The sequence below is a fragment of the Elgaria multicarinata genome, chromosome 3 (genome assembly GCF_023053635.1).
Source record: "Elgaria multicarinata webbii isolate HBS135686 ecotype San Diego chromosome 3, rElgMul1.1.pri, whole genome shotgun sequence".
NCBI classification, from domain to species: domain Eukaryota; kingdom Metazoa; phylum Chordata; class Lepidosauria; order Squamata; family Anguidae; genus Elgaria; species Elgaria multicarinata.
Window position 1 is genome coordinate 160233936 of NC_086173.1, and position 25634 is coordinate 160259569.

Consider the following 25634-nt stretch of genomic DNA (forward strand, 5'->3'; position numbering starts at 1 on the left):
CATCAGGGATGCACGGGGCGCATTATTTATTTATTTATTTATTAAGAATATTTATATACCGCTCCCCATTGAAAAATACGGGCTTGTACGTGCGGAAGCGCCATGACGAAAGTATTACTCCTAGTCCTTTTTTAAAAAAGTCTCGTGTGGCGCAGAGCAGTAAAGCAGCAGTTTCTGTAGCCGAAACTCTCCCCACGGCCTGAGTTCGATCCCAGCGGAAGCTGGTTTCAGGCAGCCGGCTCAGGTCGACTCAGCCTTCCATCCTCCCGAGGTCGGTAAAAGGAGTACCCAGTTAGCTGGGGGAAAGGTAATAACGGCCGGGGAAGGCAACGGCAAACCACCCCGCTATAAGGCCTGCCAAGAAAACGTCAGCGAAAGCTGGTGTCCCTCCAAGAGTCAGTAATGACTCAGTGCTTTCACGAGAGGTTCCTTTCCTTTCCTATTCCTTTAAAAAAAAATTTCTAGCAAATGGCTTCACCGTGGAGCGTCTGATGCTTATTGTAATTGGAGAGGTTGTTAAAGCTCTTCCCGCAGTCGGGGCACGCGTAGGGCCTCTTGACCGCGTGGATCCTCTTGTGCCGGACGAGCGCCGAGGTGCCGTTGAAGCTCTTCCCGCAGTCGGGGCACTCGAAGGGCTTCTCCCCCGTATGGGTCCTCTTGTGCACGATGAAACTCGACGTGTCGCTGAAGCTCTTCCCGCAGTCGGGGCAGGCGTAGGGCTTCTCGCCCGTGTGGATTCTCTGGTGTCTAATGAGGTGCGAGCGGTCGCTGAAGCTCTTCCCGCAGTCGGGGCAGGCATAGGGCTTCTCGCCCGTGTGGGTCCTCTGGTGGATGGCCAGGACGTTGTTCCTGCAGAAGCTCTTCCCGCAGTCCGCGCAGGTGTACGGCTTCTCCCCCGTGTGCGTCCTTCTGTGCAAGACCAGGTGCGAGGTGCGGTTGAAGCTTTTTCCGCAGTCCGGGCAAGTGTAGGGCTTCTCCCCCGTGTGGGTCTTCTCGTGGCTCACGAGCTGTGACTGCTGGCGGAAGCTCTTCCCGCAATCGGGGCAGGCGTAGGGCTTCTCGCCCGTGTGGGTCCTCTGGTGGATGGCCAGGATGTTGCTCCTGCAGAAGCTCTTCCCGCAGTCCGCGCAGGTGTACGGCTTCTCCCCTGTGTGCGTCCTCCTGTGCAGGACTAGGTGCGAGGTCCGGTTGAAGCTTTTCCCGCAATCCGGGCACTCGTAGGGCTTCTCCCCTGTGTGGATCCGCTCATGTCTCACGAGTTGCGACTGCTGGCAGAAGCTCTTCCCGCAGTCGGGGCAGGCGTAGGGCTTCTCGCCCGTGTGGATTCTCTGGTGTCTAATAAGGTGCGAGTGGTCGCTGAAGCTCTTCCCACAGTCAGGGCAGGCGTAGGTCTTCTCGCCCGTGTGGATTTTCTGGTGGTTAATGAGGACCGAGCGGTTGTTAAAGCTTTGCCCGCAATCCGGGCACTTACACTGTTTCTTTTTCACGCTGGGTCTTTTCACGAAGACTTTGCCGCACTCGATGCCCTGGTTTTCTTGCCAGCCGTTGAGGACTTTGGGCTTCTCGACTTCCTCGTATTGGCCCTGACCGTTAATGAATTTCCCGCTTTCATTCTCTGTGATGTTGCCCTGCTGGCTCGCAGAAGCTTCTCTTTGATTCGGGCAGCAGGAAACATCCTGTTTGGCTCTTCTGGGCGACATTCCAAACGGTTCATGTTCTCTAGACTCTAGATTCTGACCCACTTTGCATGATTTCGTATCGCTGCCTGCTGGAACAAGGGGGAAAGTACTAATTAGATTAGACATGTGGGACCTGCAACGAAAAGTTGCAGTGTGGATGCTCACGTTCAGGCTTCCAGCCAGCCGTGCACTTCCCAGGAAACTCCGTTCCATCTCTCCTGTATTCCATCCGCCACCCCATGGCCACTAGGAATTCTCAGTCCTCACTGGGTTGTTTCTGGGAGATTTATTTGGGGCGAGGTATTTTTCTGGGTGATTTATTTGGGGGGAAGTATTTTTCTAGGAGATTTAATGAGGGGAGGTATTCTCCTGGGAGGTTTATTTGGGGGGGGGGAGGCATTTTTCTAGGAGGTTTATTTGGGGCGAGGTATTTTTCTGGAAGGTTTATTTGGCGGGAGGTATTTTTCTGGGAGGTTTATTTTTCTGGAAGGTTTATTTGGCGGGAGGTGTTTTTCTGGGAGGTTTATTTGGGGGAAGGTATTTTCTGGAACGTTTATTTGGGGCGAGGTATTTTTCTGGAAGGTTTATTTGGCGGGAGGTATTTTTCTGGGAGGTTTATTTGGGGAAGGTATTTTCAGGGAGGTTTATTTGGGGCGAGGTATTTTTCTGGAAGGTTTATTTGGCGGGAGGTATTTTTCTGGGAGGTTTATTTGGGGGAAGGTATTTTCTGGAAGGTTTATTTGGGGTGAGGTATTTTTCTGGAAGGTTTATTTGGCGGGAGGTGTTTTTCTGGGAGTTTTATTTGGGGGAAGGTATTTTCTGGAAGGTTTATTTGGGGCAAGGTATTTTTCTTGAAGGTTTATTTGGCGGGAGGTATTTTTCTGGAAGGTTTATTTGGGGGAAGGTATTTCCCCCCTAGATATTTGTTGTATTTCTGCAAACCTCCCTCAAGCCTGCTGATTCCTGCCTGCCTGCCTCCGTCCCTCACGTGTCTGGATGCTGCCACTTTAGCTACCTAAGGAGCAGCGCCCAGAGAACGTATTTCTTACTTTAATCCGTTTCTTTGCCACCTTTCCAGGCCACAGTCTTGAACTGAGATCGCTATTGGTATATATCAGCCTTCCCCCACTGGGTGCCCTTAAGATGTCTTTGGACTACGACTCCCAGCATCCACTGGTCATTCTGGTTTGGGCTGACAGGACATGTAGTCCAAAACTTCTGGAGGACGCCAGGCAAGGCAAGGCTGGTATAAAGACAGAATCCATATTTTTAAAATGATTTAAAATGTGCCCTGATCAATAGGGAAGCAGATATTTTTTATTGTTAGTACAAATAGGACAGCTGTAGGTGGCAAGTCTCAAATCTGAAAACAACCCGCCCGCCCGATATGGAAGGGAAGGAATGCCTCTTCTGAAATGAAGGCTGCTACGATACTGGGGCTGTCGTCTAAAGCATCCTTCACTGCAAGGCCCAAGGTCACTGGGGGTTCCCAATCACCTCATTTATTTATTTATTTATTAAATTTATATACCGCCCCATCGCCGAAGCTCTCTGGGCAGTTCACAAAAGTTAAAAACAGTGAACATTAAAATGTATACAAAATTTAAAACCATCAAAAATATAAAAACGACAGTATAAAAAACAGTATCCACTTAAAAAACAACAGTTCTGGGGACCTTTAAAAAAACCCGAAAAAACTTAGCCTATGTTGTTAAATGCTGTTAAAATGCCTGGGAGAAGAGAAAAGTCTTGACCTGGCGCCGAAAAGATAACGTTGGCGCCAGGCGAGTCTCGTTGGGGAGAACATTCCACAATTGGGGGGCCACCACTGAAAAGGCCCTCTCCCTTGTTGCCGTCCTCCGAGCTTCCCTCGGAGTAGGCATTTGGAGGAGGACCGTAGATGTTGAGCGCAGTGTACGGGTAGGTTCATGTCGGGAGAGGCGTTCCGTCAGGTATTGTGGTCCCGAGCCGTGTAAGGCTTTATAGGTTAAAACCAGCACCTTGAATTCGGCTCGGAAATGTACAGGCAGCCAATGCAAGCAGGCCAGACTCTGTCTCTCTCTCTCTCTCTCTCTCTCTCTTTTTTGCAGTAGCTGTTCACTGTCAGGAAAATCATCTCTAGCTTTGCTGTGTCCCCCTGCCCCTCCCTTTAGTACTGGGCTAGCTGCTGTGACCTGGGCAGCAGGGGGTGGGAAAATCAGGAGACAGATTTATGCCAATTTAAATTGATACATGAAATTCTGTGAGTTTTAGTTGACCAATCAGCTAAGATTTCTTCAAGCGGGAGAGAGCCCCAGTCCTAATATGAATAATTCCCTGGTCAAGCAGAAAAGGAAACCTTGACACCGTTTGCGGTTTGGGAAGGAAGGAGAGAGGAAGGCAGCAGCAGCAAGAAAACGTTTCTAGCGTCCAGAAAGCTTTACATGGCTCCAATAGCGATTTCTGATCCTAAAGAAGGAAAGAGCCAATTGCTGTAATGGTCCCTCGCCTGGAGACAATTCTGACTCGCCAAAGGTGATTGACCAAGGGGTGCAATTTGCAAGGCTGGGCAAAGGGGGGGATTTATTTTTTTTGCTTTCACACGTATTCAAATGGGGGATGTTTCCGAAAGTTGCGATTAGTGAGTTCAGAATACAAATGCACGCCATGCGTGTGCAAGCGATCCCAAGGCCTCCGTCGGATGCTCTGAACCTTCATCGAGCTTCCTCACAAAGAATCCTTACCTACCGAGGTGGCATCTCCATCGGCCTCCTGTTTGACCTCCTGGATGATCAACCTCTGCCAGCCGTCTAGCGGAGACCCCTTCGCCTCTGCTAAACTAAGCGCTTCCTCCGTCAACGCCCTGGGAACCTGAAATTTCAGCAGGGATATCATTTAGTGGACAAGGGTGGTGAGATACAAGCAGGGTGGATAAAAATCAATGATTTTTTTTTTAAAAAAAAAATAAAAAATCAAATTTTTTGATTTAAATCGGATTTTTTGATGAAATGCTTTTTCAGGAAAAATCTATCTAAAAATAGTTTTCTATTTAAGATACATAGAATCATAGAATCATAGAATAGCAGAGTTGGAAGGGGCCTACAAGGCCATCGAGTCCAACCCCCTGCTCAATGCAGGAATCCACCCTAAAACATCCCCGACAGATTATGTGATGGAACCGCTCAGCTTGACTCAGTATGTATATATTGTCATGTATGCCCCTACTTCTCCGGTGTTGGGAGCAGGCGACCCAGGTAATCAATCAGAAACAGATTCTGATTCAGAACGATGCCGAGCGAGTGGGGGAGGAAGTTCACACAGGAGAGCCTCCAGCTGCGAATATGCCCCTCCCAGAGTCTGTCTCCTCAAGGCCAGATCCTATGCTCTCAGGAGACAGGGAGTCCACTTCGGGGGGTGGGGGTGAACATTCCAAAACATTACTTGATGCTAGGAATCGCCCGGAAGTTAAAACGTTCAGCGAGATTAGCAACAAAGAGACAGTTGGAGAGGTCTGTCCCTCTTCCACCTTGAAGCTTTGGACGTTTGAAGCTCCTTTTCTTTCCTTTGAAAGGTCAATTGTTTTGCTTAGTTTGCATAGTGTTGCCTTATTTTATTTATTTATTTAAAGCATTTTTATAGCGCCGCCTCACCATTTCTGGCATCAAGGCGCTTTACAATAACATATAAAACTATTCCATTAAAACCCTCAACCCACGTTAAAACAATTCCATTAAAATCCTCACCCTCAAACCATTAAAAGCCCTCGACCCCCAATTTAAACCACCCCCTCCCCAGGCTCTTGTGAAAATAAAAACGCCTTACAAAGGCGTTTGAAGCAATTGAAAGTGGGAGCCTGTCTAATCTCCAGTGGCACATTGTCCCATAACCGGGGACCAGCCACTGAAAAAGCCCTGGCCCCGGCACATTCCAATTTGTAGCGGGGGGCCATCAGGGCACCCTGCTCCTGAGAGCGAGTCTGCCAATGGTGAGACACAGGAGAAAGGCGAGTGCTCAGGTATCCAGGTCCCAAGCAATGCAGGGCTTTACACATGGTCAACAAAACCTTGTAGCGCACCCTAGCAGCCACCGGCAGCCACTGGAGCTCTTGAAGCACCAAAGTGATAGAAGACCACTTCGGGAGCCCCTTGACCAACCTGGCTGCTGCATTTTGTACAGCCTGTAGGCATTGGATTTGTTTCAAGGGAAGCCCTGTATACAACAAGTTGCAATAGCCCAGTCTGGAAAGAACCAGGGCCTGGACTGCGGTGGTAAGATCAGCCTCTGACAGAAAGGGGCGAACTTGGCGGAGCACATGGAGTTGATAAAAGCAACTCCGAACCACGGCCCCCATCTGTGATGACATAGTTAGGGACTGGTCAAGAATAACACCCAGGTCCCGCGCCTCAGTCACAATCCTTGGTTGGATTGCCTAGGGGAGATTTTCCCATAAAGGTGCCTGGTTTGTTTTACAGAAGTGTAAATTGTTTGCAATAAAACTTTGTGGATTGGCCTAGGAACTTTCCTTGGTTTTGACTCCTTGGGGATGCTTCAGCAGCTATAGCACACGACATATATATATCTCCTTGACTTTTTGTTTGGCATTAGCCAACTGTGGTCAGCCATATGCCCCTGAAAGGACTACAAGCAGGCCAAGAAGGCAACAGCCCTTCTCTGGAGATGTGAGGAACCTGAATTGGGAGCCTCCTGTGTGCAACACACGGGCATCGCCACTGATGTCCTCCTTGCCTACAGCCGCCTTCCATTCCGACACTCCCTCCAATAGCAAACGTAGATGCCGAGTGCCAACAGAAATGGAGGCCAAAAGAGACCGCTGAGAAACAAGAGGGAGGCATCAGCCTGCTCGGGAAGTGGGTGGGTGGAGCCTTGAGATTTGGAGAAGTACAAATAACGCCTGGTTTCAAAGCCCCTGCCCCAAAAAGGTCTCACAAGGACTGAGCACGCTCAGCAGCTACAGAACCTCAACAGCAGTTGGAAAAGAAAAACCTGGAAAACTGGGATTGGTGGTGAGGAACAGAATGGAGTATTCTGGCGTAAGACCCGGCTGGCTGAAACTCTAAATAGGAGCACTCCTGCTAAGAAGTGCACATGCACCTTTACTTTCCTTACCCTCACTCCACCTCCGTCTCCCTAGCAGATTCCACGTCTCTCACCTGCAATTCCTGGCTCTCGCTCTCTCGCTGCCTCAGAAGGAAGTCCTGTGCCAGGGCCACTGCCTGGGAACAGGTCTCCGGGCTGCCTTCCCTGACCCAGTTCTGCATCTCCGAGGGCAGGACAGCCAGGAACTGCTCCAGGACCACCAGCTCCAGGATCTGCTCCTTCGTTCGCTTCTCCGGCTTCAGCCACCGAAGGCAAAGTTCCCGGAGTCGGCTGCAAGCCTCTTGGGGCCCCTTGGCAAACGGGTAGCGGTATTCCCTGAAGCGCTGGCACTGCACATCCGTAGCAACAGCCTTCTCTTCCTCCTCCTCCCCCAGGGTCTCTTCCTTCACTCCCCCACCATCTGCCTCGTCTTTGGTCAAGAGATTGCTGACTCCTGGGCAGGCTTGTAATTGGAACTTCTCCAGAGGCGGCTGGCTGGGGTCTGCAACTGTCTCAGAGCAGGGCAGGAAATCCTTGCTACTCTCAAAGGGCACGGCCTGCACTGTTTGCGGCGCACTCTGTCCTGCGTGGGTGGGCTCCAGCTTCTTCAAGAACCCCTGCCACTGGGTTTCCCAACGTTGCTGCAGCCCTTCGCTGGGTTCCAGCTTAACTTGGGGCAATACCGCTCTTTCCCAGAATCCTCTGGTGCTCTCAGCCCAGATGAGGTCAGCACCGTTTCCTGCTCCTTTCCCTGGTTCGTAACTGGCCGGATCCTCTTCTTCTGTTTTCATTCCTTTGGGTACAGGCTTCAATTCGACACCTGGAGCAAAATCATCTCTTTTCTCCATTTTCATTCTCGCCCAGGGCAGAGCACAACCTATGCTAGTGTTCCTGCTGCACGAGGGGGGGGGGAGAGATTCACCGTCAGTAGAAGGAAGCTGCAGGTCTGTTGCTTTTTCATTCTCCCTTCCTTCCACTCCACCAGTGCCAGGATACATTCCTGCCCATGGCTGCCACCTTCCCAATCTCACTGCCCTCAGCCATTCAAACGTCTCCTGCTCCCTTAAATGACTCAGCCCCAGGGTGGATAAAAATCAATGATTTTTTTTAAAAAAAATAAATCCAAAAAATCAGATTTTTGATTTAAATCAGATTTTTTTTTAATAAAATGCTTTTTGAGGAAAAATCTACCTAAAGATAGTTTTCTATTTAAGATACATTATAGTCCAAAGGTTATGCATCATGAAATAAGGATTAGGTTTTAATTATGTAGCATGAGGCTGTATATTCATGCAATGTTTAAATTTTTGGGTAAATGAATTCCATTCATCCATTCACGATGTCATGCTCTTTCAGAGGTTTCTGTAAGATTATGGGGCAATTTTTCTATCTAGAAGATAGGATCACAACTGCTTGGTTTTACAGTTCTCAAAACGGTGAATTTGTGTCTGCAGAGATCACAACCCCATTGTGCTTTTGCAAATCTATGTACACAGAACCAACCCCTTAAGTGTGAAGTTTCAAAAAATTCAATGAATAGAGTGCACTTTGGGTGTGTGTGTCACATGATTAAATCGAGTCTTTCTGAGTAGTGATTTAAATTGTGATTTAAATCATGATTTAAATCAAATCGATTTAAATCAAATCTACCCTGCTCAGCCCATTTCCTTTGCCAGCCTTTAAACCTGGAACTATCTCCCAGGGCATCTCTGTCTCTCTCTTCCTTCAAACCCCTCCTCAAAAGCCACCCTAATGCCTAAGTCCCTCTCCCAATATCCCACTATAACTAAGCCTAATAACCAAAATCAATTGCATCATCTTGCCCTAACCGCTACGTTCATCCCCCAATATCTCACTGTAACTAAGCCATAATAACCTAAATTATTTGCATTGCCTTGTCCTGTTTACCTCTGACTCCTTCTCCCTTCTCATCCTCTGTTGTTTCCTCTATTCAAATTGTTGATCGTAAACTCTTTGGGGCAGGGTTCTGGCTCCTTATATTCTGTAAAACACCACATATGTGAAGAAGAAATAATAATAATAATAATAATAATAATAATAATAATAATAATAATATAGAATAGCAGAGCTGGAAGGGGCCTACAAGGCCATCAAGTCCAACCCCCTGCTCAATGCAGGAATCCACCCTAAAGCATCCCTGACAGATGGTTGTCCAGCTGCCTCTTGAAGGCCTCTAGGGTGGGAGAGCCCACAACCTCACCAGGCAACTGATTCTATTGTCATACTGCTCTAACAGTCAGGAAGTTTTTCCTAATGTCCAGCTGGAATCTGGCTTCCTTTAACTTGAGCCCGTTATTCCATGTCCTGCACTATGGGAGGATCGAGAAGAGGTCCTGGCCCTTCTCTGTGTGACAACCTTTTAAGTATTTGAAGAGTGCTATATAATAATAATAATACTACTAATAATAAATAACAGCAGCATCTATCCTTGCTAATATTTATAATTTCAATTTATTTACAAACCTTGTTCACCAATACATTCATACAGTCATCACTTCCACTCATTTGCATCATCATTAACATTATCATTATTATCAAAGCTATATAGCTATAGGTTAAACAACAAAAGGGAATAATAATAATAATAATAATAATAATAATAATAATAACAATAATAATAATAATAATAATAATAATAATAATAGCTTTGCATCTACAAACTCCCAGCAGCCCCAGCCAGCATAACCAATGGTGAGGATTGATGGGAGATGTAGACCAAAACATCTGGAGGGCTTACAAGGACGCAGACAAGCTGGAGCGTGGTCAGAGGAGGGCAGCCAGGATGATCAGGGGTCTGGAAACAAAGCCCTATGAAGAGAGACTGAAATAACTGGGCATGTTTAGCCTGGAGAAGAGGAGATTGAGGGGAGACATGACAGCACTCTTCAAATACTGGAAAGGCTGTCACACAGAGGAGGGCCAGGATCTCTTCTCGAACATCCCAGAGTGCAGGACAAGGAATCATGGGCTCAAGTTAAAGGAAGCCAGATTCCGGCTGGGCATCAGGAAAAACTTCCTGACTGTTAGAGCAGTACGACAATGGAATCAGTTACCTAGGGATGTTGTGGGCTCTCCCACCCTGGAGGCCTTCAAGAGGCAGCTGGACAACCCTCTGTCAGGGATGCTTTAGGGTGGATTCCTGCATTGAGCAGGGGGTTGGACTCGATGGCCTTGTAGGCCCCTTCCAACTCTGCTGTTCTATGATTCTATGTTACCTATCCCTATTGTAACCATTGACACCACCCTGACTCTAAAGCAGTCTCCACCAACCTAGAGCACTCTAGACTACAACACTCACCAAACCCATCCAGATGGATGGATGGGGATGATAGGCATGGTAGCCCACATCTGGAGGAGGTCAAGTCAGGGTCACCAGGAAGGATGCTCCAAAGCAAAACAATAAAGAGACAACATCTCACAATGCTGATGTGGCAGCATTCATCTTGAAGGCTATCTTTTCAGAGATCTCTGCAGGCATTATTTTTTTTTACGAATACTGACTCCTGAAGAAAGCCTGAACACACAGGGCTACTCCTTGGGATTAAACTACGCAGTTTTGCAAATGCCGAGACTTCCTGTCTTTATTCCATTGGGCATTGTGATAGTTCCCGTCTTTTGCTTGACCCTGCTCTATCCGAAGCAGGACATGGTGCAACAGCACCCTCCCACCCATGTTCCCCAGCAACTGGTGCACGCAGGCTTATTGCCTCCCAATACTGTAGATAGCGCACAACCATCAGGGCTAGTAGCCATGGATAGCCTTTGCCTCCACATATTTATCCAACCCCCCTTTTAAAGCCATCCAGATTGGTGGCCATCACTATTATTATTATTATTATTATTATTATTATTATTATTATTATTATTATTATTATTTATATAGCACCAACAATGTACTTGGTGCTGTACAAAATATACAAATAAAATCTTGTGGTAGTGAGTTCCACACGCTCTCTCATTAATCATCATCATCATTATTATTATTTTATTATTATTATTGCTGTTGTTATTATTTATTACTTATTTAAACTCACCGGGCTCTTCTTGGAAATCTTGCCAAAAAACTTCGCTCTGAGGAGGTTCCCAAGGAAAACGAGACGCCATTTTTCCTCCCACAATAGTCAAGCGGAAGCGGAAGCGGAAACGACGCTCCCGTTCCTCCTCGTTCACGCCCAGTACCCTCTAGGAACCAGGACTCGATGAGTTTAACCCTTGGACTGCTCAACATAAAGGCGATGCCCTAGCTGAGCTCACAACTTGTGGCTTTCGTCCAGATGTTTTTGGCTACAAACCTCACAATTCTGGTCATTGGCTGTGCTGGTTGGGGCTGATAGGAGTTGAAGTCCGAAACACCTGGTGTAGGGCAGCAGGGTTTTGCTATGTTATTGTTTTACTCTGTGCAGCACCATGTACACTGATGGTGCTATATAAATAAATAGCGCATCTGTTGGGTTGGAGGCTGTTTTAACTTAACTCAGTTACTGCTGTGTATTTTTAATTATGTGTCTTTGTCTTTATTATTGTTTTGATCAACTTTAATTACTGATTGTAAGCCGCCTTGAGTGCCATTTTTGGTAGGAAGTCAGGGTACACCAAATAAATAAATAAAGCCATATACACTGGCTGTATATTTACCAGTGACAATTCTTTGAGCGCGCTTTTCCTAGTGATATAATTCCCTCTAGCTAATCATCATTCTGTTTCAAACATAAGGTTTTTATAATACGGAACTCCCTACCACAAGATGTAGTGATGGCCAACGGTTTGGATGGCTTTGAAAGGGGGGTTGGATAAATTCCTGGAGGACAAGGCTATCAATGGCTACTAGCCCTGGTGGCTGTGTAAAGGCAGTAAGCCTGTGTGCACCATTAGTTGGGGAACATGGGTGGGAGGGTGCTGTTGCACCATGTCCTGCCTTGTTGGTCTTGGCCGATGGCTGCTTGGCCACTGTGTGAACAGAGTGCTGGACTAGATGGACCCTCAGTCTGATCCAGCATGGCATTTCTTACGTTCTTAATATCTATTACTATCTTAGGGTGCAATTTTACTTACATTAGGTGAGAGATTCAGGACAGATAAAAGGATTTCTTCACACAGCGCATAGTTAAATTATGGAATTCACTACCACAAGATGCTGTGATGTCCACCTATTTGGATGGCTTTAAAAGGAGGCTGGATAAATTCTTGGAGGAGAAGGCTATCAATGGCTGCTAGCCCTGATGGTTATGTGCTACCTACAGTATCCGAGGCAGTAAGCCTGTGTGCACCACTTGCTGGGGAACATGGGTGGGAGGGTGCTGTTGCACTGTGTTGTCCTTTGTCCGTCCCTGGTCGACAGCTGTTTGGCCCCTGTGTGAACATGTTGTGCTTTTAACCTGTTGGTTGTTTTATTATGGTTTTAATTTTTGTGAACCGCCCAGAGAGCTTCGGCTATTGGGTGGTATAGAAATGTAATAAATAAATAAATAACACAGTGCTGGACTAGATGGACCCTTGGTCTGATCCAGCATGGCACTTCTTACATTCTTAAATTGTGGTGCCCAGAACTGGGCCCAATACACCAAATGCAGAAGAGCACAGAAGTATTCCTCCTATGACCTGTACCCAGTGCTTCTAAATGGCTGATGATGGGACATGTTGTCCACCACATCTGAAGCTTACTGGCCTGGGGAAGGCTGGACTAGAATGTCGGCTTTGGTTCAGACCTTATCAGGCGACCTTCAGAAAGCCTCCAGCTCTCAACCTAACCAACCTCGCAGGGTTGTCATGAGGGGCGTCTGTTTGGAGGAAGAGAGAGATAACGTTGGGAATGATAAAACTGAATAAAGCTGAGTTATTCCTGCTTCCTGGGAATAACATCCAGCCAAGGGGAGACTCACCTGCCCCATCCATTGGCTGGAGAAGGAGCAGGTATAACTCGCCTACTGATCTGGGACTGCAGAAGGAAGGAGAAAGAATACTCTGCCCCACTCTATCAGCCAAAGAAAAAAGCGCCCAATTTCAGCAGGAACAACCAGCAAGGGAAGATCAACCTGGCCCAAAGTGCATTTAAGGCCTTAAAAAAACTGATCGCCCTCCTCTTCCTTCTCCCTCCACTCCCCCTTTCCTTGAGTCACTTGTCTTTTTTTAGTTTGTAAGCCTGATGACAAGGCCTTCCACTCTCTTATTGAAGTAAGCCACTCTGAGAGACAATTGTTTGAAAGGCGGGACAAAAGTGTGGCAAATAAATCTCTACCTATAAAGCTGAAAGTCTGTGTGAAAGTTCGTATGTCCGGAAATGTTTGCACACTCCCAGATCAGTTAGAAATTTGAAATTTGGCACGCTGATAGGTCTGGTGGTAAAATGTAACAGAAAAATCTAAAAACATGAATTTTGGGGTTTTAAGTATTTTTAAAGAATTTAATAAAAAAAACAGGCTCATGCCTACAACTCTCAGCATGTGTTGGGCAGATCTCCCAGCATGCCTTGGGCAGGAGGCCAGACTTCCCAGCCTTTGGTGGCCATTGTGAGAAAACTTTGTATAATAATATAAGAATCTATTTCTGAAGGACTGAGTGTTCAGCCTTTGAAGCTACACAGAGTGGCTTCCCTATGCTCCTTGCCAAAATAAAAATCTCCTACCAACTTAGAATCATAGAATAGTAGAGTTGGAAGGGGGCTATAAGTCCATCAAATCCATCCCGCCACTCAATGCAGGAATGCACACCTGACAGATGGTTGTCCAGCTGCCTCTTGAACGCCTCTAGTGTGGGAGAGCCCACAACCTCCCTAGGTAACTGGTTCCATTGTTGTACTGCTTGAACAGCCAGGAAGTTTTTCCTGATGTCCAGCTGTAATCTGGCTTCCTGGAACTTGAGCCCATTATTCCGTGTCCTGCACTCTGGGAGGATCGAGAAGAGATCCTGGCCCTCCTCTGTGTGACAACCTTTTAAGTATTTGAAGAGTGCTGTCATGTCTCCCCTTAATTTTCTCTTCTCCAAGCTCAACATGCCCAGTTCTTTCAGTCTCTCTTCATAGGGCTTCGTTTCCAGACCCCTGATCATCCTGGTTGCCCTCCTCTGAAGACGCTCCAGCTTGTCTGCGTCCTTCTTGAATTGTGGAGCCCAGAACTGGATGCAATACTCAAGATGAGGCCTAACCAGGGTCGAATAGAGGGGAACCAGTATCTCACACTTATTGGAAGCTACACTTCTATTAATGCAGCCCAAAATAGCAATTGCTATTTTGGTAGGGTGACCATATGAAAAGGAGGACAGGGCTCCTGTATCTTTAACAGTGGTACTGAAAAGGGAATTTCAGCAGGTGACATTTGTATATATGGAGAATCTGGTGAAATTTCCTCTTCATCACAAGAGTTAAAGCTGTAGGTGCCCTGCCCTCTTTTAAATCTGGTCACAGTATAACTCTTGCAGCTTTAACTGTTGTGATAAAGAGGAAATTTCACCAGGTGCTGCATGCCTATAAATGACACCTGCTGAAATTCCCTTTTCTATGCAACTGTTAAAGATACAGGAGCCCTGTCCTCCTTTTCATATGGTCACCCTAATACTATCTCTCCCAAGGGAGGGGTCTGTCCACTCTATTTCTCCTCTGGGGGAGGCTTCCTACAGTAGGCAGGGGACAGAGAAACCTTATAATTCGTACTCAGCCTACTAAGAGAGCCAGTGTGGTGTAGCGGTTAGAGTGTTGGGCTGTGACTTGGGAGATCCAGTTCTAGTCCCCACTCAGCCATGGAAGCTCACTGGGTGACTTTGGGCCAGTCGCAGACTCTCAGCCCAACGTACCTCACAGGGTTCTTGTGAGGATATGATAGAGGACCATGTTAGCCACTTTGCGTTCCTGACAAGAGGGGGGGGAAGGCGGAATATATATGTATTAATAACAATGTAAGATGATTATGATGATGATGATGATGATGATGATGATGATGATAATAATAATAATAATAATAATAATAATAGTAATAATAGTAATAATAATAATCTTCTTCCCTGGCTTCAAATTGTATGAACTGCAAGGCTATGTGCTGGTTAGGAAGCCTACCACCTAGTGACTGAAGATGTTACTGCAGGGTTAAACTACACAGACACATTTAAATTAATTAAAATTAATTAATGCATTTTAAAAACAGAACAACTACAAGGTGCAAACCCTAGGGTCCCCTTAGTATGTACATCTAGGTTCAGGTAACTAGGTTTTATGCTCACAGCTACAGACAGACAGTCTCTTTTATTATTATAAATGATAGATAAGAAACGTGAGAGAATCTGTGTATATGTTATGTTGCTGTTCTGCGCTCTGACAGAACAGACATGCAACATATTACACGCAGCCCAAATTCTCCCTCATTTCTGATTTGGTACCAGCTGCAGAAGCCTGCTTCCTGAGAATCTCGGATGTCATTTTTTTTAGAATAATAAGGTTTCTAGTCCTTATGGATGCGAAGACAGGTTTGGAAGCAAGTGAGCAACGCTTGCCAAAATCTCAGAAGCCAGAGGAAACGCTGAATAGGGCTCCGTGGGGTCAGAGGAGTGAGTGGGAAAAAGCAGAATGAATGATGCAAAGGGAGAGAAACGGTACGCATCAGTTATGCAGGGCTGCAGAATTCTGATGAATGCTGATAACAGAGCTTTTCTTTCAACGAAAGCGTCTGTCTCACTCGGTTCACTAGTACACTTATTCTTGCGCGTGGTTTCTTTCGTGCTTCACACAGTCCGAAAGGTGAGCAAAACGTCTGCCGCAGCGCGAACACCGATGCGCTTTCTCCCCGGTGTGGGATCTCTTGTGTTCATTGAGGCTTGATCCCGCACTGAAGCTCCGCCCGCACTCCACGCATTTATACGGCTTCTCGCCCGTGTGTCTTCTCTGGTGAGTGACGAGGTCCGTCCTCCGGCTAAACTCTTTCCCGCAGACGGCGCACTTGTACGGCTTCTCGCCCGTGTGGATCCTCTCGTGGTTGATCAGCTGCGACCGCTGGCAGAAGCTCTTGCTGCACACGGCGCACTTGTACGGCTTCTCGCCCGTGTGGATTCTCTCGTGTTTCATGCAGGTCGAGCTCTGGCTGAAGCTTTTCCCGCAGTGCGCGCACCGGTAGGGTTTCTCCCCGGTGTGGGTCCGCTTGTGGGTGTTCAGATTCGAACGGTCGCTGAAGCTCCTCCCGCACTCGGAGCAAGCGTAGGGCTTCTCTCCCGTGTGGACCCTCTCGTGCGCGATCAGGTGGGGCTGCCGACTGAAGCTTTTCCCGCAGTCCGCGCACTTGTACGGCTTCTCGCCCGTGTGCATTTTCTTATGGGCGATCAAGCGGGATTTGTAGCTGAAGCTCCGGCCGCAGTCCAGGCATTCGTACGGCTTCTCCCCGGTGTGCGCCCGCTCGTGGGCCACCAGCTCAGCTCTCCACCGAAAGGTTTTCCCGCATTCGGCGCACGTCTTCTCCCTCCCGCTCTTGGCGATCCTTGGCTGGGTGAGTCGTCCGTCGAGCGGCACGTAGCCCTGCTGGCAACGCACGGGAGCATCCTCGGCCCGGTCCGGAGAGCTGCTTCCCTTCCGGCCCCCAGAAACACCTCCCAGCTCGGAACAGCGGGGAACGTTTGGCTCGGTGCTTTCAGACACCATCCAATATGGCTGCAATTCTCCGGAATTTTCCGGCTGGCTTGTCTTCTCCTCGCCGCACCTCCCGCTGCCTATTTGGATAAACGGAAAATCGAAAAGGTAAGCGCTTTGATGACCCAGGGAAAAATGGGAGCTCTGGAACAGGTTAAGAACATTACAAAGAGCTGTGCTGGATCAGACCAAAGGCCCATCTAGTCCAGCATTCTGTTTACCACAGCAGCCAACCAGACTGGTATTAACATTTAAAGCCCTGAACGGCTTGTGGCAAGGCTATCTGAAGGAACTCCTCCACCCATATGTACCTGCCCAGACCCTAAGGTCATCCTCAGGGGTCCTTCTCCGTAAGCCCCTGCCAAAGGAAGTGAGGCAGGTGGCTACCAGGAGGAGGGCCTTCTCTGCTGTGGCACCCCGGCTGTGGAATGAGCTCCCTAAGGAGGTTCGCTTGGCACCTACATTATACTCTTTTAGATGCCAGGTGAAGACCTTTTCATTTTCTTATCATTTTAACAGTCTATCAAAGTAATATTAACTTTGCTGTTTTGAATTTGTATTTTAAACCAGTATTAATTTCTGCATTGCTGTTTGAGTTTATCCTGGCTGTGTTTTTATATTGTATTTTATATCATGCTTTTATACGGTTTGTTTTATATTTTGAATGGTTTCTATGGTTTTAACTTTTGTAAACCGCCCAGAGAGCTTCAGCTATTGGGCGGTATGAAAATGCAATAAATAAATAGATAAATAAATAGGACTCAAACAGATGAGACATTTGTCACAGAGCTGGCCCTTGATGCTTCATAAACAAATAGCCGGCGTGGGCATCACACAAGCCAAATCGAAGCCATGGCATATAGAATCATAGAATCATAGAATAGTAGTGTTGGAAGGGGCCTATAAGGCCATCGAGTCCAACCCCCTGCTCAATGCAGGAATCCATCTTAAAGCATCCCTGACAGATGGTTGTCCAGCTGCCTCTTGAAGGCCTCTAGGGTGGGAGAGCCCACAACCTCCCTAGGTCACTGGTTCCATTGTCGTACTGCTCTAACAGTCAGGAAGTTTTTCCTGATGTCCAGCTGGAATCTGGCTTCCTTTAACTTGAGCCTGTTATTCCGTGTCCTGCATGCTGGGAGGATTGAGAAGAGATCCTGGCCCTCCTCTGTGTGACAACCTTTCAAGTATTTGAAGGCCTTGACTCCGTGCCCACGCCACAGAGATGATTTCTCCCTTCCATCTTCATAATTTTGGATCGTATTGGGGTGCAAAGAATCCTTACCCTCATAGGTGGCGTCTCTGTTCTGCTCTTGTTTGACCTCTCGAAAAAGCATCGTCTGCCAGGTGTCAGGCGGAGCCTTGCCTGCCTCTACAGAACTAGCAGCCCCTGCCGTGAATGCCTCCATCACCTGGAAAAACATCCAGAAACACATACAGGACAGAATGCAAACATAAGAATGTGGTTACTGGTAAAGTTGCCAGCTCACCTGTGCCTTTAAAGGCAGCACAATGCTTATCTCTATGCCATAAAAATGCTTATCTCTATGCCATAAAAGTAAAAATGCTTATCTCTATGCTTATCTCTATAAGTAATGCTTATCTCTATAAGTAAAAATGCTTATCTCTATGCCATAAAAGACCAGCAGAAATAGATAATTTCATATAAATGTAGGCCGGATGCGCACATCACACTAAGCCATGATATGGGTTGTTGTGTTGTCTGAATCCAGCCATGCTAACAAACCATGGTTTGTTAACCGCAAACAACCCAGACAAAGAACCCATGCTTTATTATTTATTTATTTATATAGCACCATCAATGTACATGGTGCTGTACAGAGTAACACAATAAATAGCAAGAACCTGCCGCATAGGCTTACATTCTAATAAAATCATAATAAAACAATAAGGAAGGGAAGAGAATGCACCAAACAGGCAGTATAAAAGTCAGAACAAAATCAAGTTCTACACAAGAGTTACAAAAAATAGTTGCCCAGGCATAAGCATACACAGGTTTGTTAATTATACACATATGGTTACAAGTGTGCTTGCAAAAAGGTTCATTGGAAATATACACAAGGCTCTGTAAATGTACACCGTGTAGTGTTACAAATCTATATTCAAACAAGGAAAATTGACAGTATGTTACATTCACTTACAAGTAGACAAAATGCAAAATACAGTTTATCTTCTGTACAAAAAGGCAAAATGCTTTGTTGTTGGGCTGTGAACCCAGAACTGTGGATTATTCCTGGGTTGCTTCACCACACCAGAGGTAGCAGGAAAGAGAAGTCCAAACACCACAGCCACTCTGCAAGCTCAACACTACAACTAGGGTGATCAAATGAAGAGGAGGGCAGGGCTCCTGTATCTTTAATAGTTGCATAGAAAAGGGAATTTCAGCAGGTGTCGTTTGTATATATGGAGAACCTGGGGAAATTTCCTCTTCATCACAACAGTTAAAGCTGCAGGTGCCCTGCCCTCTTTTAACTCTGGTCATAGTATAGCTGCAGTATAGCTCCTGTTGAGATGAAGAGGAAATTTCACCAGGTGCGACATGCATACAAATGACACCTGCTGACATTCCCTTTTCTATGCAACTGTTAAAGATACAGGAGCCCTGTCCTCCTTTTCATAGGGTCACCCTAAATAAATGAACAATAAAATACAGTTAACCACCACCACTGTAAAAGAGAGTTAAAATTGAGAGATTAAAAGTCAAAATATACAAGCACCAACAGGGGAGACGTGAGAAACCCATCTGTAGAGCATTTAACAATGTTAATTTATCTAGGGTGACCATATGAAAAGGAGGACAGGTCTCCTTTAACAGTTGCATAGAAAAGGGAATTTCAGCATGTGTCATTTGTATATATGGGGAACCTGGGGAAATTTCCTGTTCATCACAACAGTGAAAGCTGCAAGGAGCTATACTAGAGTGACCAGATTTAAAAGAGGGCAGGGCACCTGCAGCTTTAACTGTTGTGATGAAGGGGGAATTTCACCAGGTTCCCCTTATATATAAATTTCACCAGGTTCCCCATATATAAGAGCCTCATGAGTGGTAAGCGGCAGTTACTGCAGCTGAAACTCTCCCCACGGCCTGAGTTCGATCCCAGCGGAAGCTGGTTCTCAGGCAGCCGGCTCAGGTCGACTCAGCCTTCCATCCTTCCGAGGTCCGTAAAATGAGTGCCCAGCTAGCTGGGGGAAAGGTAACTGCGACTGGGGAAGGCAATGGCAAACCACCCCACTACAAAGTCGGCCAAGAAAACGTCAGCGAAAGCAGGCGTCCCTCTAGGAGTCAGCAATGACTCAAGTGCTTGCACGAGAGGTTCCTTTCCTTTCCTTCCCCATATATACAAAGGACACCTGCTGAAATTCCCTTTCCAATACAGCTGTTAAAGATACAGGAGCCCGGTCCTCCTTTCCATAGGGTCACCCTACTACAACGCCACAGAAGCATTTGGGATGCGGAGAGCGAGAGACAGCGGGCAAAGGAGGAGAGAAACAAACAACCCAGGGATTGAGAAACACACACCGCCTTTGTTCAATCATCTGCCAGACAAAGTAGGGCAACAAACCATGGGTTAACCACATGGGTTAGCGTTATGTGTGAACCAGGTGACTATATAGCTGTATATGTTTTGAAAGCTCCAGAACTATAACAAAACCAGCAGGAACACATGGTAACCTGTGGAGAGATGCCTTTAAATGAGCCAATATATATTTTACACTTACTGTTGATTCTATGACTTGTACTTAATACATGCTATAATTATTTATCCATGAGTGTACCCTCAATTAATTTCCCTACGGGAGCTCTAGTTGTTACTTTTCCCCTTTTTTCCTCATTATTAAATTGCTAACTGTTGGAGAATTGATCTATATATACACTCACTTGCTCTTCCCGCCCGTCTTCCTCTCGCTGTTGCTGCAGCAGGAACTCCTCCGCCAGGGCCACCGCTTGACCGCAAGACTCCGGGCTCCCCTCCGTGACCCGGCTCTGCATTTGGGGCGGCAGGACGGCCAGAAACTGCTCCAGCACCAGCAGCTCCACCATCTGCTCTTTCGAGCGTTTCTCCGGCTGCAGCCACCGGCGACAAAGTGCCCGGAGTCGGCTGCAAACCTCTCGGGGTCCCTCGGCCTCCTGGTAGCGGAACTGCCGGAAGCGTTGGCGGACACACTCCGCTTCTGGGCCTTCTTCCTTGACTGTCCTGGAACTGGCCTCCTCTTTGGCCAACGGGCTTCTACAGGCTTCCTGGACTCCTCTGCTAAGGCCGGACAGGAGTGGGGCCGTCCCCTGTCCCCTAGGCCATGGGCTGGTGTCAGACGTTCCCTCAGGGGGAGACGAATCCACTTCACAAAGCTCCCTCAGTCCAAACCTCCGTAGCGCCGGGTTTTCTCGTTCAGAGGGCGGAAGCTGCACCGCTTTCAGGAACTGCTGCCACTGGGCCTCCCAGCATTCCTCCAGACCCACCTTAGGCTCCCGTTTCACATGCTCCGGAGCGGTTCCTTCCCAGAATTCCCTCAGACTCCCAGGCTGGGGGACGTGAGGTAATTTCCCAGTGTCCTTCCCTGGTTCGGATTCCCCCGGGTCCAGCATCTCTATCTTCACTCCCAGCTCCGCCGCAGTCTCCGAGTTGAGGCCAAACTTGGGTGCCTCGCCGCATTCTGCCGCCATTTTAGTTCTCCGGCCAAGGTGGCCCTCAGTTGACGGGCTGAGTGTCCCACTGAAACAGCGGGTCAAGAGACAAATGCCAGGCCCTCCAGATTTCAAATTGTGATAGTAGCAGAGGAGTGGAGTGTCTGCCTGAGGAAAGGAAGGATAATATTTGAAAACAAGAGAGACCAACCAAGTTTGGCAATGTCCTGTTCAGCATTCCAGCAAGACATGCCCTCTTCCAGGATACTCTATTCCATGCCGGCCTTCTGCTTTCCTCCCACCTCAACAATGTTCTACTCAACATGCTTAGTCCTCAAGGAGATATTTTGAGTTCCCCTGCTCCCAAAGTTTTGGGGTTTCTTCCTCCCAAACTTCCCCGAGCCTAGGGATTTGGATGGTGCTGTTTTAGCTGCATAAAAGACTGACATTCAGGGAACTGAGTTTACTATTAACATACAACAGCCTGCCCAAACTTGAGCCCTCCAGGTGTTCTGGATTCGAATCATAGAATCGTAGAGTTGGAAGCGGCCTATAAGGCCATCGAGTCCAACCCCCTGCTCAGTGCCTTAAAGCATCCCTGAAAGATGGCTGTCCAGCTGCCTCTTGAAGGCCTCTAGTGTGGGAGAGAGAACCCACGACCTCCCCAGGTCATTGGTTCTATTGTCGTGCTGCTCTAACCACCAGGAAGTTTTTCCTGACTTCCAGCTGGAATCGGGCTTCCTGCAATTGGAGCCCATTATTCTGCGTCCTGCACTCTGGGATGATCGAGAAGAGATCCTGGCCCTCCTCTGTGTGACAACCTTTCCAGTACTTGATTTAAATCACTACTCAGAAAGACTCGATTTAATCATGTGACTTCCCCCCCCTCAAAAGTGCACTCTATTCATTGAATTTTTTGAAACTTAGCACTGAAGAGGTAAGGGTTTTGTTCTGTGTGCATAGATTTGCAAAGGAACAATGGGATTGTGATCTCTGCAGACACAAATTCACAGTTTTGAGAACTGTAAAACCAAGCAACTGTGATCAGATCTTCTAGATAGAAAAATTGCCCAATAATCTTACAGAAACCTCTGGAAGAGCATGAAACTGTGAATGGATGAATGGAATTCATTTAACCCAAAATTTAAACATTGCATACAGCCTCCTGCTACATAATTAAACATTAATCCTTATTTCATTATGAATATCCTTTGGACTATAATGCATCTAAAATAGAAAATTATCTTGAGATAGATTTTTCCTCAAAAAGCATTTTATTTTTAAAAATCCAATTTAAATATTTTTTAAAAATATCATTGATTTTTATCCACCCTGGTTGCTGGTGTCATTTCCATGCATGCAGCACCTGGTAAAAATCCCCTCTTTATCACTACAGTTAAAGCTGCACTAGGTATACTAGCGTGACTAGATACAAAAGAGGGCAGGGCTCCTGCAGCTTTAACTGTGGTGGTGAAGAGGGGATTTGTCCAGGTTCTGCATGCCTACAAATGACACCTGCTGAAATTCCCTTTTCAATACAACTGTTAAAGATGCAGAAGCCCTGTCCTCTTTTTCATAGGGTCACCCTACTTTTGATGCTGATCTTACATATGTGGATTTAATTGCAGTGTTGTGTTCTATTTTTCAGTATTTGTGTAAGTCAGCCTGTGAACAATTTATTATAGAATGACTGAATAAATGAATAAATAGTTGCTTACATTTTTGTGGCTGCAGATGAGGTGATATTTACCCTGTCCTGGACAGGGCTGCACTCTCCCTAAAGGATCAGGTTCGTAGTTTGAGGGTGCTCTTGAATCCAGAACTGTTACTTGAGGCACAGGTGAACTCAGTGGCAAAGAGCACCTTTTATCAGCTTAGGCTGATATACCAACTACGCCCTTATCTGGACAGAGATAGCCTAGCTACAGTTATCCATGCTCTGATAACCTCTCATTTGGATTACTGCAATGCGTTATACGTGGGGCTGCCTTTGAAAATGGTCCGGAAACTTCAGCTGGTACAAAACAGGGCAGCCTGTTTACTAACAGGGACTGGCCGATGAGACCACATTACGCCAGTCCTTTTCCAGCTTCATTGGCTGCCAGTCCAGGTCTGGGCCCGATTTCAGCTGGTGTCATTTGTATATATGGAGAACCTGGTGAAATTCCCTCTTCATCACAACTGTTAAAGCTGCAGGAACTATACTAGAGTGACCAGATTTAAAAGAGGGCAGGGCACCTGCAGCTTTAACAGTTATGATGAAGAGGAAATTTCCCCAGGTTCCCCATCTATACAAATGACACCTGCTGAAATTCCCTTTTCAATACAACTGTTAAAGATTCAGGAGCCCTGTCCTCCTTTCCATATGGTCACGCTAACTAGTAAGAACAGATAGCTTATATATGTCTGACATGAAGACTGCCTTAAATGTACTATGGCCTTGTATGTTTTGTATATGTGTTTTTATAAGTAGTATTGTTTTGTTTAAGTTTTGTCTTTTAGTGTAGAAAACAGTAAAATTGTTGAATCGGAAGACCCCGACCTGACAGTATATTCCTAGAGTCCGCTTCATCAGATGCAAACTGCTACAGATTAGTATGGCTGTTTATTTCTTCATTCACATTTCCATTTATCGTCCACCTTTCCTCCAAAGAGTTGTGCTCCTTTTCTCCAGATCAAAGGAAGGACTTCTTCACATGGGGCATAGTAAACTATGGAATTCACCACCCGAAGATGTGGGGATGGCCACTGGTTTGGATGGCTTTAAAAGGGGGTTGGATAAATTCCTGGAGGAGAAGCCAGGAATTGATGCTGATGGCTAAGCACAACCTCCAGTATCAGAGGCAGTAAGCCTATATATACTAGTTGCTGGGGAACATGGGTGGGAAGGTGCTGTTGCACTCAGGTCCTGTTTGTGGGTGCCTGGTTGACAGCGGATTGGCCACTGTGTGACCAGATGCTGGACTGGATGGACCAGTCCTCAAATTACAGGAAGACAGATTCCGGCTGGACATCAGGAAAAAGTTCCTGACTGTTAGAGCAGTACGACAATGGAACCCGTTACCTAGGGAGGTTGTGGGCTCTCCCACACTGGAGGCCTTCAAGAGGCAGCTGGACAAGCATCTGTCAGGGATGCTTTAGGGTGGATTCCTGCACTGAGTGGGGGGTTGGACTGGATAGCCTTAGAGGCCCCTTCCAACTCTACTATTCTATGATTCTATGATCCAGCAGGGCTCTTCTGACATTCTTAACCCTGTTAGGCTGAGCTCACTCAGTGAGCTTCGTGGCTGAACGTGGACTGGGGCAGCTACCCCTCTGGAAGTTGTCATCAGAGCTATATGGCAGAATGTTAAATAAAAAAAGTGTGGTGTAGTGGCTAGTGTCGGACTGGGAGTCGGGAGATCTGGGTTCTAGTCCCCACTCGGCCGTGGAAACCCACCGGGTGACTTTGGGCCAGTCACAGACTCTCAGCCCAGCCTACCTCGCAGGGTTGTTGTTGTGAGGAGAAAATGGAGAGATGGAGGATTATGTGCGCCGCCTTGGGTTCCTTGGAGGAAAAAAAGCGGGATATAAATACAATAATAAATAAATAAAACACAAGAAGAGCCCTGATGCTGGATCAGTCCAAGGCTCCATCTAGTTCAGCATTCTGTTCACACAGGGGCCAACCAGCTGCCCACGGGAAATCCACAAGCAGGACACCCGCTTTTGCTCCTTTCTTTCTCTCTGTGCAGCCCTTTCCAGCCACCCTGCTCCCTTGTCACTCACCTGCTCCTGCTGCTGCCCCCAAACAAGGGGATCTTTCCTGCCACTCTCGAAGATGCACCTGAGAAATTCAAAACCCGCTACCTCCTCCCTCCCCTTATATTTTTCCCCAGGAGGGGCGGAGCAGGAAATGACTCCAGGCTTAACCTCTCCCCCCCCTCTCGCCCCCAAAATCCCATCCCCAGGCAGGTCTGTCTAGGAATCCACTCAGTTAGCTTCCCCCTTAGCTAGAAACTCACCCCCACCCAACCCCACCCCGCAAACCAGGAGCATCCTTAGGACCCTGCTCAGGTCCTGTGAGAGACAGAGGCAGGGGCTGGGAGAAGGCGAAAAACGGGGCTCTTCAGCCCACAATAAGAAATGGGGTGTGGGGTGCTTGCAAACCTCCCATCTTCACCCCCACCCCCACGAACTACAGTTCCCAGGATTCTATGGCCAATGGCCCTGTTGGCTGGGAATTATGGGAGTTGCAGTCCAACACATCTGTAGGGTACCAGGCTGGGGAAAGTTGTTATATTGCAAAGCTCTCATTTTGGCCTCCGGAACTACAATTCCCAGGATTCCTGGGAGAAAGCGGACCAGAGAGGGGTTCGGGCGTTGTCACAAAAGACCATCTGTCAGGGATGCTTTAGGGTGGATTCCTGCTTTGAGCAGGGGGTTGGACTCGATGGCCTTGTGGGCCCCTTCCAACTCTGCTATTCTGTGATTCTATGACCCGCAAGTGGCAAAGCTCTATCGCCACCTCAGAACTACAATTCCCAGAGTTCCTGGGAGAACAATGCAGGATTTATTTATTTATTTTATTTGTTTAAGCATTTTTATGCCGCCATTCAGCCAAAAAAGGCTCTCA

The 25634-nt window shown here is 47.1% G+C and overlaps 1 protein-coding gene across 1 annotated transcript in view; it reads right to left on the reverse strand.

Annotated features, from left to right (window-relative positions):
* Positions 1 to 359: 359 nt before the first annotated feature.
* LOC134395669 (zinc finger protein 271-like) overlaps positions 360 to 25634 on the reverse strand; it is a 41240-nt gene continuing 15965 nt past the window's right edge. Inside the window, exons 2-6 of the mRNA XM_063121831.1 lie at positions 15464 to 16457; positions 10811 to 10885; positions 6830 to 7649; positions 4403 to 4529; positions 360 to 1768 (exon numbers count right to left, since the gene is read on the reverse strand). Coding sequence (XP_062977901.1) covers positions 462 to 1768; positions 4403 to 4529; positions 6830 to 7649; positions 10811 to 10885; positions 15464 to 16389 — 3255 coding nt within the window. The 5' untranslated portion in view covers positions 16390 to 16457 and the 3' untranslated portion in view covers positions 360 to 461. The remainder of the gene's footprint in view (positions 1769 to 4402; positions 4530 to 6829; positions 7650 to 10810; positions 10886 to 15463; positions 16458 to 25634) is intronic.